At 42.4% G+C, this 16,585-nt stretch overlaps 1 protein-coding gene across 8 annotated transcripts in view; it reads right to left on the reverse strand.

Annotated features, from left to right (window-relative positions):
• Positions 1-16,585, reverse strand: part of Igf1 (insulin like growth factor 1) — a 77,041-nt gene that overhangs the window by 15,904 nt on the left and 44,552 nt on the right. For 7 of the 8 annotated variants that reach the window (XR_014999714.2, XM_087902138.1, XM_087902137.1 and 4 more), the window contains 2 exons: positions 4,133-4,314; positions 2,745-2,796 (listed from right to left, as the gene is read on the reverse strand). Coding sequence is in view for 7 of the 8 variants with exons in the window: in XM_087902138.1 (XP_087758264.1) it covers positions 2,745-2,796; positions 4,133-4,314 (234 nt within the window). In the remaining variant the exon portion in view is untranslated. The remainder of the gene's footprint in view (positions 1-2,744; positions 2,797-4,132; positions 4,315-16,585) is intronic. The other variant, XM_048418776.3, reaches the window with a different exon arrangement.

A 16,585-nucleotide genomic window follows, 5' to 3' on the forward strand; every position in this document is an offset into this window, starting at 1 on the left:
CACTTTCAATGTAAGCCTAAGAAGGACATTCCAAATTTGCGAGATGTCAGCAAACCTCTTCTCCCTTTCCTGGTTTGTTCTGTGATTGCCTTGCTATCCTTGGTAGGAAAGGAGGAATCATTTAGGCTCAAGAGTTTTACTTCCTTTTTGTGGTCTCTCGTTCTACTAGAGTGAGTTTGCCTATATCACTCACTTATCTATCCAAGCATTTATCTGTCTTTCCATCCATCTGTTCATCCATCCATCCATCCATCCACCCATCCACCCATCCACCCATCTCCCATCTGTCCATCTATCTATTCATCCATGCATTCTTTCATCCATCTGGTATACCTCGCAGTCCTTGGGTATTACTATTAAAATGAAAGGAAAGGACAATGCTTGATTATGTTTTCCTGATCCCTATTACATGGCAATGACATGTTGGCATGTTAAGGATTGCTTTTAAATGGATAAAACACATTTCAAAAAGAAATGCATCCTGGACTGAGGTCTAGGGCTGTGAGAACTTATTTTTAGCTAGAAAACCCTATTGATTTCACTTTTCCTAGAATGAAGTTTATAATTAGATACAACCACCCAAACCTTTCCCCAGGGCATAAACTCTGAATGCCTTTGCTGAGATATGGTCTGCAGAAGAGCTGTCTGTGTCTGAAGGCCCTCCGAAAATAATGTGGCTTTAGTGTCAGCTTTTGCCTGAGGCTGGCCCCAAAGAGTGCTGTCTTAGCAGAATGTAGTATCGCCTGATAATCTAGGATCAGTTTGCAAAGATACCAGAAGTAGGTTAGCTTTCACTGGGGCTTTTAACACATACCTCGACCTAAACCTTTTGATCCTACTTTGAGCTCCGAATATCTCTATAATATTGAAGAAATACAAGATTTTCAGTGAGCCTTGGAGAAAAGGTGATCTGGGAGTAGAAAAAAACCATCAGGAACATGAAGGACTAGGCAGGACTTCTTGAAGTAGGTTACCTACTGTGGCTTTGGTCATTTTACCACCTCAAAGGTCACCAGGAGCCTGGCTGAGGACTGCTGCCTTTTACACTCTCTTAGAGAGGGGACTCACTATTTGGATAATATTGAGATTTTTGCTTTCTGCTCCATGAAGATCTTGCTTGCACTGATTAAATCAAGGGAAGTAAGGGCAAAGGTCACTGCGACCCACTTCCTGCACGTTGGATGTCACCTTCACCTGCAGAAAACGCAGCTTTTCTGATTGCATTCACAACCTTTCTTCTGACAGAAAAGTATCAGATTCGGGGGTCACTTCCCATGGCCAGTTCTACTCCCCCCCTTTCTTTGGTATTTGATTCACTTTGACAAAGTTTTGTTGTCCGCCCAGAAGAAGCTTAGAAACCAAGAACATTTTCACCTATGTCCAGATCTCCTGGTCTTTAAAACAAAGAGACAGAAGCAAATGGCTTCTAAGGCCTTTGCCAGTGCAAAAAATAGCATGGTCCTAGGAGGTTTCTAATGAAGGAGACGCTCATAGGATTAAGTTCTCAAGATCTCTCTCTCTCTCTCTCTCTCTCTCTCTCTCTCTCTCTCTCTGTGTGTGTGTGTGTGTGTGTGTGTGTGTGTGCAGGAAGAGTGAAGTAGTGAGGAAGAGAAGGGAGAGAACAGATAGATGGATGGTTGAAAATAATATGTTTTTCCTTAGGAGAAGCAATCAAATGATATAGGTTGATATCAGATATATTCATTGTGGGATAGTTGCTATCCTGAACCCCTAAATTCATGCATATGATCTCAATTCCTAGTATCTCTAAAATAGAGTACACATAGATACATAGTATGATGGAGGCCATCAAATTCAAATGAGTTCCTTAGGGTAAGCCCCAATGTAGTCTCACTGATACCCTAATGAAAACAAAGTGGTCACTAAGGAAAGATCGTGAAGACACAGGAGGGGGCCCCTCCAAGGGACTGACACCTTGAATGTAGATTTCCACTCTTGAGAACCACAAGAAAAGAAGTGCTTCTGTGGGTCAAGCCACTCACTCTGTAGTCTGTGATACTTCGTTATGTCAGCCATAGCAAGCTAATACATCTTTTATGTCTGATATCAAAGTACAAAATAAAAGTTCAGAGACCTTTGAAAGGTTACCTCACAGGCGTTTATGTAAGTACAGGATGCTCTTTGGCCTAAACCCTGAACTTGACTGAGGAACAGAGTCATGTATGAAATCCAGGGCAGAAATCTGGGAACGACTATGGCATAAACAGGTCGCTGTGAATCTGTGTTAATATTTAACTCTGAACATATATTTACATGGGCGATTCTTCTCTAATAGATTTGTGCAAAATTTAGCATGCGCGCAGAAGACGCGAACTTTATTTGCATATTTTTTATTCTGATTTGGTTTTTTGAAGAAGGGGGTGCATCTCGTTGGCATGTTTTTAATTTTTTTTTTTTTTTTTTTGCTGTTGTTGTTCTTGGTGTTCTGTCCTTGTCACTCTGTACTTTGTGATGTTAGATTTTCCTTTCCAATTCTTTCCACAATCCGTAGTAGCTTATTTTTCCTTCCATCCCAGGCATTCCCTAGCTCAGCTGGGGCTACCCTTCCTCATTTCCTCTAGAGCTTTTCTGAGTTGCACTCTGCGCCTCTCTTAGTCTTGCCTCTGCCACTTCCCCTTTGGCCTCTGTTCACAATTCCTAGCTTCACGCTGCCTCCTCCTCTCCTCTGATTTGCTGAGTCACCTCTGGCCCCTCCTTCCCTCCAGGGTGTGTCTTTGGCTCACCTCTCCTTCTCCTTTGAGGCTTCATTTTCTTGTTCGTGGATAGGGGCTGGGACTGCAAACATCACAAAAATAATTGCATTGAGAATAGACGGTTCCTGTGCCAAAGACAGTCTTTGAGTCTAGCAAGCAGGCCTGGGCTCCCCAGAAAAAAGGAGCCAGGCTTGCAGAGGGGTCTACAACTCAGGCGCCGGAGCTGGCATTACAGAGCCTTGGGCCTTGCCTCTCATACCCACATCCTCTTCAACTAGAACTAATGAACACTCCTTTGCTCTTCATTCACACACACACTTTCTGACTCCCGTGCCTGCTGTGTTCTGTGGACACCCACCAAGGCCTGGACAGTCCCCTGCATCCCTTAGGTCACTCACTGGGGTGATGTCTCCCCTAAGACGCCAAGGTCCTCCTCCAGCCTCAGCTGTGGTTGAGGACCAGGAAACACACAGGTGTCACTGTGAACGTTTAGGTCTCTTATTATTGTGTCTCTGCACAATGCTAGCTTTGCTTCAAGGATAGAATCGACATGCTCACTTTTTTCTTTTTTTCAGCAGGACTCCTCAGAATATCCGAGAGAGGGCTGTTCTTTCTTCCCCTTTCCTTCTCTTCTCCTTATTTCTATGTAAAGACTATAATTTTACTTAGGCTCTGACATATTCCTTCTTTCCTTCCTTCCTTCTTTCCTTCTTTCCTTCCTTCACTAACAAGTATATAAAGTAGCCAACATGCATTGATGTTTTATGTGTTTCTGATTACACAGATGGTGCTTCTGAGGTTGCTTTACAATAAATGCTTGGACAAAGCATGCCTTGCTTTTTGACCACTAGAAACATCTAAGCATTTCTACAGCCAGAGTATGTCCATTTTCAGTGTGTCCTTCTCTTTCATGTACACTTACCACCATGAATTTCAAATAGGTAGAACCCCAGGACTTACAAGATTTTGTTATTAGATACACTTATGGCAGATGTTAATCTTGTCTGACAGTTACTTGGTGTAGGCACTCCACTTGTACATGGAATATGTCTAAGAGTATACTAACTTATTGAATTCTGACAACTTGTGCACTATATGTGATCATTACCACACTGAGAACTAAGACTTGGGATGCTATTTGGCAAAGAGGCCTCATTGGGCAACTTGAGTTTTGACAGGTTTAGTCCTTGTTTTCCACCATCTTTCAAGTGTCAGATTGTCCAGGGCAATGAAAAAGATAAATTGCAGTAGCGAGTGATTGGAAGGATGGATCTGTAAGCCATCCAATTGGTGGCATTGGAGCCCTTTGACCTGTCATCTAGGAAATATAGGACAGAATTTCCATCTGCGTCCCACGTACCCCCCCCATGTATGAAAGAACACTCAAGAATGACTGCATCCCAACCACACACACGTACCTTCTGAGTCTTGGGCATGTCAGTGTGGCGCTGGGCACGGATAGAGCGGGCTGATTTCGTAGGCTTGAGGGGAGCACAGTACATCTCCAGCCTTCTCAGATCACAGCTCCGGAAGCAGCACTCATCCACGATGCCTGTCTGAGGTGCCCTCCGAATGCTGGAGCCGTAGCCTGTGGGCTTGTCTGCACAAAGCAGAGCGGTCCTGAAGTTAGACAGAGCTGCCTGCATCCACAGAGCCCCCATTGAATCCCAGATGCCTCTCTTTTAACTACATCAAGTCTCTACTACTCCAACACGTCACCCTTTTCCTGAACTATCTCCAGCAATATCTGATCTATTATGCTCCATTAGATTCCAGTGTGTTTCCTGGAGTTAAACTACACTCCTGCAAGAACTCATTCACCAAACACTTTTGTTTGTATTGACTCTGACCATGTTTTCAACAAACTGTATTGGAGGATCTTGTTTCTGTCCAGTCCCATCACTTCTCTGTCTATTGTCTTTGCTGAGAGACCTTTAGAAGTGCTACCTAAAACAAAATTACAGATCAAGCTTCTTAAAATTTTGTAAACATACCGTTTCATTGTTAGATTGACAAGTTAATTGTACATATTGGGAGGGTACAGTATGATACTTTGGAATACATATATACTATGTAATGATCAAATGAAAGTATTTAGATTGTTCATTATCTCAAACATTTGAGCAAGAACACCATGATCTTGGAAAAACTGAGTCTCCTTAATGGCATTAGTAAAGACATACAGTTTTTGTACACTGGTCATCTCAATTGTTCTGAACAATTTCTATCATAAAATCAAATCACACATAGGCAAAATTTGAAGTCTAGAAACATATCCTTATTTTATTGATGAGAACCCTGAGGCTCAAGGGTTTGAATGGCTTGACGAAGGTCATTCATGCAGTAATTGGGGGAGTCAGGATTTTAACGCCAATCTACTTGCTGTTACACTCAAGAGCTTTACGGAGCCCAGAAGATATCGGTGTGTAACTCCAGAAAAGTCCCCGAAGCTCTTTCTTGCTCTTTCTTTCCAGAATTGAGGATAAGATGAAACAACATGTTAAATAAAATAACGCACAGTGCCTGGTACAGAAGAGATCTTAACTATGCATCTTTTTCAAGGTCTTAAATGATCTATGGAAAACTATCATTACCATTGACCATACCCAGAAGCCAAGAAACTCACAACTGATTACAATACCAGTGACACGAGGCTTGCACACCACCCCAGAAAGTGTGGCACAACCATTTCTGTTTCCTCGGAGTATAACGATTGGGCTGGTACAGAAGGAACTAAATGCCAGTGGGAACACTGATATCCAACATCTTTTGATACTTACAAACCGTTAGAGCTCTTTACTTGGCTAGGTCTTGGTTTGATTGGATTATGTTTTTGACCACACTTTTACTGGCTTTCAGAATTCAGAAAAGGTCAAGCAAGCTTACATAGACCTTGACATACACAAAAATTATCCCTTTTTTGGCACCATAGGACTTTTGTTAAATCAAATGTTGTCTACGCAGTAGTGTATCAAACATACAAAACAAGAAGCTGGGCTGTCTTAGACAGGGGAATATGATTTTGATCTGTTCCCATCTCCTTTATGTCCACTGGGAGGTAGGCTACTTCATGAAAGAAACGTGTGAAGCACTGACCTCTAAGAATCCAATTGACAACCTGATATATGCTTAATCTTAATTCCGGGCCCAAGAAAGGCATGACATTAAATAAAGTCTTAAAGTCACATAAACCATGACACAATAAGTAATGTCACAGTTTTCATCCATATTTCCAGCTTCCTTGTTGAGGGGAGAGCAGATCCAGGGCCATAGTCTGCTGTCACTGTCTCTCTTGTTTGGCTGCCTCCCTGCTCCAAAGGCCAACTGTTTTATGGAGTTCTCTAAGAACCCAAATGTTTTCCTGATGCTTGGCACAGCAACCTTGTTGCTGCTTCCTCACACAAGGAAGGTTTATTCTCAGGGCGGCTGGAGATAGGAACTTTGTGACGGTTCCTTTGCGGTCTCTCTAGGAAGGAAAGGTCTGCGGCCGCTCTCCCTCATGGTAGAGCCTGTGGGCTTCTTGTGGTTGTAGGCTTGGGGAGGGACCAGGCAGCTGAGCTCAGTGGAGTATCAGTAGGGCTTTTACTTGCCATTGGAGGGGAGACTAACATGGACATAGACTCTGGGCTTTTGCCTCCCAGCCAGGCCCTGGCAAGTTGAAACTCAACTGATCCCCTGGGCAATGCAATGTTTTTTGTTTTCTTAGTTTTTTAAATAATCTTTTCCTGGGACTATAAATTCGAGGAAAGCCACAAATGGATGTGCATGGCTCTCGTAACTCACGAAGGCCTTCTACATAGTTTCTATCTGGCTAGCCAATTAGGATCAGGGGATGCATTTGGGTTCCCTTTGCAGGTGGGGAAAAGGAGAGCAGGAACCTGTCTCTTGGTTGTATCTATTACAATAGTAACCTTCAGGTAATTGCTGTCCTTTGTCTATATATGCATTTCTTAGAGAATATGCATAAAGAATCACTTGCTGATTATGGAACAGTTGGTTGATAATTGAGAGTAGAGTTGTAGAAATTCTAGAAACTTCCAAACCTGACCAGTTCAGATACAGCTATTTTCACAGCTCAAACTTATGAATTAAAAGTGGAAAGGAATGGATTGGGGATTCTAGGACCTATTTAAAATTTCTATTCCAAGCACTTCTCAATCTTAATTCTGTGATCCAAGCTTGCTCCAAGGAAAAGATGCTAGCCATTATCTTGGGAGAGCAAAAAGCATTCCCCCATGCACTGCTTGACCCTTCTTGGTGACTCTCAAGAGCCATGAGACCACCACAGCTCCATTTAATCTTCTGAAATAGACAATAGCCATCACCACAGCCAAGAAGAGCACACTCTGTGGTACCCAGCTTGCTGCACGTCTCAGAAGAGCTTGGAGTTTGATGTAGTTTATTCTAAAGGGACCTGTGCTCTCCAGCCCACAAGCTGAAGGATTCGAAGCAGAGAGCTTTAGGATTTTTATATAATGTTCTATTAAGGAGTTTGATTTTATCTTGTATATGCATCTTTTTGGAATGTTATTGGAGTAGGGATATACATGGGAATTTTCCCATGAACCAGTTTGCTCACGCTGTCAATTCTAGGGGAATGTTTTCCTTTGTCAATTCATGATGGTTACAATGGACTCATACTTTATTCAGGATTTATGAATACAACAAATGTTTACCTATTGCTTTTTAATTAATTTTTTGAAGTATCCTAAAGGCTTGATTTCAGCAAGCATTACTTCTCTGTAATCAAGGGACCATTTTAGGTTTTCTCTTCAACTATCTCATATAAGTCTCTTTTTTAGAACCACAATAAAAGTATTTACTGTTCCGGTCTAAAACAGGAAGCCTTGGGCAATACAGTTTACCAGCCAGGCATTCAAGCCATCCTCCCCAGCATGTATTGATATAAGTATTATTTTAATTACTTAAAAATTTGCTGCAAGTTTCAGTCATTTGATTATTTTTTTTAATGAGATAGAACTGGTTGCTACACCACTGCTTATAAAAACTCCTTGTAATATTTTTATTCTGATTGGTAGAATCAGAATTATCAGGAAAGCAGAAAACAAAATTGTGTTACCATAAAAAGACTTTAAACAATTTGAAGAAAAATGTTAAACAGACTTTTTTTTGGAATGTAGTGAACTCCATGCTGCAGGAAGCAGCTAAGTAAAGACTGTACAAATACCTGTCCCTGACCTTAGGGGCAGATCCTACAGTGGACAGTGGGTGGCTATTGTGTTTCTTTCTATTCTGGAGTTTTTCTAGAAAAATCTTGGCTAAATATTCAGCATAGTTGGGAAACACATTGTCTTCAAGAAAGAGTTTCACATATTTTTAAACTTAGCAGATGGACATTTATTTTCTAATTATCGTTTGTGTTCTCCAGAATGCTCACAACACTTCCCTGATTTTACCCAATGCAACAGCAAAAGACAGGTGACCAGGACAGTCCTCTGCACAATGAGACATGATTGGAGAATTCTCTTACTGCCTACACACTTAACCGTTGGACTATGTAGCATTCTGCAGATGTTTTGATGACAAAGTCTTAACATTGAAAATTTATAGTAACAAACTTATTTTGTCAGTGTCTTGGTTCAGAGGTCGTCTAGCATATAGATCAAAGGCAGCTGGTCATCACTTAACCCAGACTTTGAGTCCAGTAGACATAAGGTTTAGGTCTAACACATGGCTCTCTTTTAAGCATGGGCCAACACACAATCTTCAAGTAGCTGAAGAGCTGACTTCTATAATAGCAGCAGTTCCCTTTAAATAATGCGTAGTCACTGTAGTAATTCAATAATATGCAGAGCAAACTTGCTAGTTACAAGGGTTTGGGGGCAGAACTGTGGTATCATCAAAACCACACTAATTAGCAGAGTATCACATTTGGACAGGGATGCAAGTGAGTCACTCCCCTCCATCTCTGATGAGACGGATGCACTTCGGAGATTTAGCTGTGGTCATTATTTCTGGAGCCCAGAGTTCTGCCCTTTCATCATGAGTAAAACTACCTCTACCTGTCTGCAGGGATTTGTGCTCCTCATCAGTTTCTGGAAATGTGCTTGAGACATCACACTAACTCTGATTCCCTGTGAAACTTCCCCTTTTCTTGCTGAGAAAGCTTTTAAAACTCCCCGTTGGAAGGAGTGAACATTGATTTGTGAATCAATATTTAAATAATGACAAATGCAAACACTTTCAAAATAGGAACATCGCCTGCTTTTGAAGATCTATACTTGTTCTTCTCTAGGTTACAAAGAATACAGCAATTCTCTCAAACAGTTGCTGATAGGAGGAAGAGGTGCCAAAGTAGATTCTATGTACTGTTAATTAATTAACTAATTATCAAAAATTGAGAACAAGGCGAAGAGGCAAGAAAATTCAAAATGGGGCTTGGAGGCTGTTTCTAGAAAATTCTCAGTCACATGTATGGTAGAGAACATAAATGGAATTGCTAGATAATAAACAATCTGCCCTTAACTATTATTAGCTGAAGATTGATTATACAACCAAATACCATAGTTAAGATCTGTAGGAATCAGAACATTGGTTTTCTTATACAAATTGTTTTTTTGTTTGTTTGTTTGTTTTTTGCCAACCTCTGTATTTGCTGACCATTAAGAATATCTCAGCGTGATTGGATTCTTAAGTCAGTGTTGATCCGTGAGCAACCTTGTCTAAGGAAAATTAATTTGGCTGACTTCAACTTGCCTTGGATATTAGTAGGAAAGTTCTGAAATTGTATTAGTAGTAGTCTTGCAGCTGCCCAATAATATTTCTTTTGTTGACCTGAGGAAAGGCCACAAGGCCCCATGCATACTGGGACGCATTGTGCTACTGATGTAAGCCCCTAGCCTCGTGTTTTAGCATTTCAGTGTCCTTCCTTCCTTGTTCCCTTGCTCCCTCTCCCCCTTTCTTTCTTCCTTCTTTCCTTTTTGCTTTCCATTCTTTCTTCCTTGTTTCCTTGGAGACAGGATTTTGCTACAAAGCTCAGACTAACCTTAATCTTGAACTCATGAACTCCGGTCTCATTGAGTGCTGGGATTGTTGGTTTATTATATTTATATTTATTATTATATTTATTATTGTTGGAAGTTATTTCCCGATCTCTCCTACTTCTGATAGCTTCCTATGAAAAATTGGCTTGTTTCATGATTCCTAATATAAGGGAAACGATGATAAAACATCGTTAGCTGGATGGTGGTGGCACGTGTGTTTAATCCCAGCACTTGGGAGGCAGAGGCAGGTCTGATCTCTAAATTCAAGGTCTGCCTGGTCTATGTAAAGTGAGTCCCAGGACATTCAGGGCTACTCAGAGAAACCCTGTCTCAAACAAACAAACAAACAAACAAACAAGCAAACAAACATTGTATAGTTGATATTTTCTGTACTCATAAGACTTACATTATCTCTTAAAAGCTTTATAGAAGTCATATTTAATTGAAATACGTTAATGAGCTGTGTGTGCGACTATATGTTTGGTAAAGGTGGGGAAAGGGAATTTATTTATGTTCACACGGGTGTGTACTTACGGAATCATGTGTATCAGAATAAAGCCAATCCACATCAATAGTAAAGATTTTCAAATTAGGATTAGTTGCAGCAACAGCTTTAAAACCTTTATTTAGAAATCATGCCTGATTGGCCCTCGTCTAGATACTTGTATTGAGGGCTGCATTTCTGTGAAAGGGTCTTTCCAAAGCTTGACCTTTGGTATCTGTAAAAGTGGACACCAGGAAAATGTTCTCTTTTCTATGAACTGTGTGTCAGAAACAGTCTCAGCGACCTATCAAACGTAGGCATCGATTTCACTTTTGGCCTGTGTTAATTTTTAATTGGCAGTGTTTGCTAGTTCCACTCCTTCTCAATTGGATGAAGTCATCTTTTCTAGGAATCGTGACCCTGTGTGACCCACCCCACCCCCACCACTCAGCAGCCCTTTCTCAGCTACTAAACCCCTATAATGCCAAAGATCAAAGTCTCCTCGTTACCCAATCTTGTCAATGTCTATGTATCTCCGGGTCTAAAAGGAACGAAATACAACATCGGGAGGCTGCTTCCTTCTGGAAAGTCTCTGTTCTTTTGGAAGCCCCAACTCAAGGGCAGGCATGGGAAGGGTACTGTTTGAATCAAGAACGGCTGAGATTCAAAGCCGAAACACTGCTGTTTTAAGACTCTTTAGAGAAATGGGCTGACAGAGTGGGAAACAGCGTGATGTATTACTCTCGCCGGCTACAAGGCCCTGGAGGATGAGCATCTTGCCAGGACAGCAGAATTTACTAGTTTGGGGCTTCTTCCAAGGCTGGAAGAAGAGAGATATAGCCAACAAAATTATACTTTGGCGAGAGGAATGCTTCACAGCTCAGAACTGTTGTCCTGAGGGGATGGTTTTGGTTTATCAATGTCTAAGGTAAAAGGGGTAATGACATACCAAGAGGTCGTTGAAATTGTCTCAGTGGAGTTTTCTATGGAAGTTAGCTCTCATTAACTAGTTAGGCAGTTCCCTCCATTGACAATAATTAGAACATCTCCACAATACCTGTTCCGTGGATGCCCGGGGAGGCAGTGTACCAAGTGCTTAAAGCACAAGGGGTAGAGCCAGACAGTTCAGACTCACCCACATCTTATTCAATTGCCTGCATTTGGGATGGAACCCAATCTTCTAAGAGTCTGATCTTCATATGTAGATTAGTCATATCGAAAAATGTATCCTAGAAATGCCGTGAGGACTAAGTAGCTCATGGCCTAACGTCTGGCCTGCAGTAAACTACATAAACATGGGCTGTCTGCATGAACTCAGTTTTGTTGATGAACGCACCACACTGGGCAAGAATTTGTCTTCCTCACTGACTGTTCTAAAATGCACTCCCTCCCACCCAAAGGGAAGTTTATTCGAAACAGATTTTCTAGAAAGACAGGGCTGTCTGCATTAAGGTGAATGAGTAACTGTTCCCTTGGAAGCATAGCTAAACTACATGTGTGCAAACACCATGAGCAGGCCTGGGTTGATGGCAAGGACGGGTCCTGCTGCCAGGTCACATAATATGATGCCAGATATGTTTATCTTTGCCTATCACTACTGTTGGTTTCTCTCAAATAATCTATGGGTCAAACCATTGCTTTTCAGTGTCCAGCTTACTTCCAGTGGGAAGGCGTGCGATGGGTGTGGGTGGAACACACAAATAGAGAGGGGCCCTTCTCACTTTCAACACTTCGTGTCCTTCTCTTGTCTATCTCGCCTTCCTCTCCTCCCTTCCTCTTCATTTCCCTTGTTTGATAAGGAAAGCCAGTGGTGGTTTCTTTTTCCTCACTAATGGCTATCAGGCTGGACACTCATGCCATACTGAGTTCGTGGTAAGCTGGGAATTAGATCCTAGCTCCTGCCTTGGCTCATTGAAAGTTAGGACTTCCTCCTTGCCAGGCCTGCTTTGGGAATGAGTCGTCATCAAGGTCTCAGAATTATCAGACTGCTAATCGCTACTCTGTCTTGGACTTGTGCCTGGATGCAGTAGACACTATAAGAGAAGGAATAAGAAGGGCGCTGAGGATCACATGCGTGAGTTTCAGTGTCCTCCTCCCTGCTTTTCCCTCTCTGAAAGATTGGGACAAAAATTGGCAGAGAATCTGGCTCTAATCTGGAGATAGTAGCCTGGTTGTTGGTATTATTGCCTATGCATATAGTTTCAATTCTAGTGCACTCTCAGTTGAGGAAGGAACCTCATGGTCAAAGCACAAGACTTTCGCAGGGCGGTGGTGGCGCTCGCCTTTAATCCCAACGTTTGGGAGGCAGAGACAGGCAGATCTCTGTGAGTTCAAGGCCAGTCTGGTCTACAAGAGCTAGTTCTAGGACAGGCACCAAAGCTACAGAGAAACCTTGTCTTGGAAACAAACAAGCAAACAAACAAAAACCACAAGACTTTCATAACTGGAGGGCAGCACCTCTCTTTCTGGTGCCACCGAGAGACAAATTGGCCAAGGGGGCATTAAACACACCCTCCTCATTTTTAGTTTTACTCTGGAGTCTATCATTTCTCTTTGCTGTGCAACTTGACACCTGCCCTGTATTCTCAGGAGCCCTGCTCCCTGTCAATCTCCTCTACTGAGACTTAATTTCCTTTCTTTCTTTTTCTTTTTTGCTGGGTGCACATCTGGACCTTTTCCTGGAGGCAGGTGTGACAGGGTCAGCATGGCAGGTAAAGGGGTGACAGCTGCCGAGGAAGTCTGGCGTGGCGGAAGGGAGAGCCCTGCGAGGTGGAGGCCCTGAAAAGAGGGGAATCCAGGCCTGCAGCAGGGAGAAAACTGTTGGAAGGTGGCCTCTGCAGCAGCAGAGACAGCTCTTGGCACCATGGCAGGGGAAAAGGCAGCCAGAGTCAGTGACAGATTGAAACAGAGAGAGAGAGAAAAGGAGGAGGGTGGGCAGGAGGAGCCAGTTTGGGTGTTAAAGGCATAAATAGCTGCCTGGTGTGCTGGTGTGTGTGTACTCAGAAGCCAGGGGTTGTGCATGATAGCCCTTTCATGCTGGTGTTCTCAGACTGCAAGATCCCAGGGAGTGTTTCTCTAGCACCCAGTGCTGGGCCATGGGCACGGAGGGGAGAGGAAGATGGAAGATGGCAGTATTTTGAGATGCCATATGGTGGTATGTCGAGAGCAACACTGGAGCTCAGCCTGGGAGCCTTCTCGCGGACTCACACGCCACCCAAACTCTCAGAGAGCCACTCCCATGGACAAACTGAACGCTGGAGAACATCAGGCACCCTCGCTAAAGGCATGACTCTCAACAGGACCAAGCTGTCTGGGCTTCCCATGTTTGGGATAAATAATGTTTGCATACAGCACATGCGTGCCTTTCTGAAGAAAGAGGGAAGTGTAGCAAAGGAGAGAGAGAGAGAGAGAGAGAGAGAGAGAGAGAGAGAGAGAGAGAGACAACAGAAGTGTCGTCTCTGATTAGTTTCAGGTGCAAGCAAATTTCATCATCTCAGTTTAAGGATAGTTAGGACCAGCGTTAGGCTCGATGACGGAAAATGAAGACAATGTCAAGTTCTGGTACTTGACTAAGGTACAAAGACAGGAAAACCTGTGTGGATTGCAGAGGCCCTTCAAAGTAGGGTTCAGGTGTGCACGGGAAGGAGAATAGGAAAGAACCCAAAGGAAAGTCATTTGTTGGAGGTATTGAAGCAATAGGAAGAAACAAACTACAACATTGATAACCAAGATCTTAATGAAGAGGAATGCTTCTCATTTAAAACTGGGAGTTTGCAAATGAGTCTTGCTATAAATTTTTAAAAACTTTATGTGTATCAATGTTTTCCCTGCATGTGTGCATATGTATCATAACCATGCCTGGTGCCCATGGATGTCAGAAAAAGGTGTTGGATCACCGGGAACTCAAGGTAAAGACAGCTGTGAGCCACCATGTGGACGCTGGGAATGGAATCCTGGTCCTATGCAAGAGCACTGAGTACTTTTAGTTGCTGAGCCGTCTCTCCAGCCCTATACAAATCCCCTTGAAATGGTCCTTTTATCGTTACTCTTCACAAGACTCCATCTTCAAGAGGTGGATAAGTGGCTCTCTGCCATAGGCGGGAAAGTTGTTAATATCATTGATTAGAATGCTATTGATATTGTTGATCAGAACATTTCCTGGTAGTCAGTGTGGGTTGTACCTCCCCGGTTGCCATGGCGCCTGTCAATGGTGTTCCAGCCTCCTATGTGACATTTTCTTTTTTTCAGGTGGGCATTATGGATCCTTAGAAAAGACTAGTTACCACTTATGGTGTTTCATCTTAGGGAATGTGGTTGGGTTTCTAGGCAGGCCACCATAAATGCCACTGGCATTCAACATGTTCCCAGGGACAGTATCAATAATAGATAGCAAATATGGTTTTTCAAGTGCACCCTTGATCTCATTCTCCCTCTCCCTTCTTTTCTTTATTTTATTCTCTCTCTCTCTCTCTCTCTCTCTCTCTCTCTCTCTCTCTGTAAAACCAATTCTTTCTAAGGTTACTAGCATTTTTAAATGTATGCAAGTAGTTCTCAAACAAGTCAGAATATATTATTTGCCAAAGTACCAAGCAAGCAATTGAAGCCGGATGGTTCATTTATAGAACAGTAGATATTATACTAAAAATATATATAACTAGTAATTATATTATTTCAGTAAATTTCAGACAAAAGTAGACTTGTTGTTAGACCATTATTACTTTTCTCTTTTTTTTATGGAATTTCGCTGCCATGGTGGTTGCTCCTTTTTCCTAGTATTTGATTTCCTAAATACAATCAAGAGACTTTATATGTTTTCCTCAAATTCTTTCATTTCAGTTTTTTTTTTAAATGTCTTTAGGCATTAAAACAAAACCCGAGTCAACCACAGTGGTTCTCAGCAAGTTTTTGGCAATCATGAAGCCTGTTAACTTTGATCTTTCCACTCCCAACCTAGCCCCACCCAAACGAGGTGAGCTATGAATAAACAGAGAGAGAGGGGAGGAGGAGGGGGAAAGAGAGAGAACTAGAGAGTCAAGTAATAACTTGACTCCAAGTTAGAAGATGTTCTCATCTTTATTTCATCTGGGACCAATATCATGCCTACAGTCCAAAAGTCATTAAATGCTTTTTAGCAAATATAATTATCCACCAAGGAAAAATAATCTGATTCTTTTAATTATTTCACTATATTCAGCTTAGAAAACCCACTTTGGGGTGTGCTGTTTGATAGAGAAATCTCATTTTTATTTGTATTTATTTTGCTATAAACCTACATACAACATGGCCATGGTGCTGTGTCCTGGGACTTGGTCTGAGGCAATGGCCTTTTGGCCTTCTGACCAGTTCCTCACTTCTGCGAATTTCCTTTCTGAGAACTAGAGACGGTTGCCTCAGAAGTCATTTTCCAGTTCTTCGCAAAACTTATTCACAGTTGCCGGATGAGTTGGCTTCGTGGAGGAAAGAAAATGTGAGACCTGATGTGACACCCAGCTGGGAGGGCTCTGTGGTGCAGCGGGACACCACACCAGCCATGATTGCTTGTGGGCCATTGTCTTCCCCCTGACTGCCTCCAGCGACCTCTCTTTAGCTCTGGTCCAGGGTTAGGGATGCTCTGTTGACGCTGATGAAATAAATCCTGTCCCTACTTTAGCAGAAAATGGGGGTCTAGTAGTCTCTTGTAATATATAGTCTTGCAGAAGGAAAGCTTGCATTCTACTTCTCTGCTGGCCTTCTAGGACCTTCTTCATTCTAATTCCATGCAAAGCATCTCTCTTGTCTTTGGAAGAGAGGACAGTTTAAAGCCTACGAACCCATTGATGGGGATGGCCTCCATAGACTCCACCATGATAAATGCATGTGTATTCATGAAAGAACTCCATCTATAAACTTTTAGAAATGACTCTTAAGGTCTCCTAAGCCTGACATACAATGCAGAAAGAGGAGAGAGGCGAATCTTTCGACTTTGAGTAGTAGTAGTTCCGGAACAGACAGAGAGCACCCCAGGCTCTTTTCACTGTGTTGGTTACCTTCTGACTGTGATACGGTACCTGAAAGAAACAACCTGGGGGAGGAACACTGTGGGAGGTCCTCCTGTATATGTGTTGCTTTTATTGGTTAGTGAATAAGGAATCGCTTTTGGTCAGTGGCTTAGCAGAGTAGAACTAGGCGGGAAAACTAAACTGAATGCTGGGAGGAAGAAGGTGGACCCGAGAGCCACCATGCAGTCACCAGAGGGGAAAGATGCCAACTGCCAGCTGGAACCTTGTCAGTAGGCTATAAGCATCGTGGTAAAATATAAGATAATGGAAATGGGTTAATTGAAGATATAAGAGTAAGCCATAAATATGCTTAAGTGATTGGCCAAGGAGTGATGGAAATGATAT

Source organism: Myodes glareolus, chromosome 26 (assembly GCF_982192425.1).
Source record: "Myodes glareolus chromosome 26, mMyoGla1.1, whole genome shotgun sequence".
In the NCBI taxonomy this organism is placed as follows: Eukaryota; Metazoa; Chordata; class Mammalia; order Rodentia; family Cricetidae; genus Myodes; species Myodes glareolus.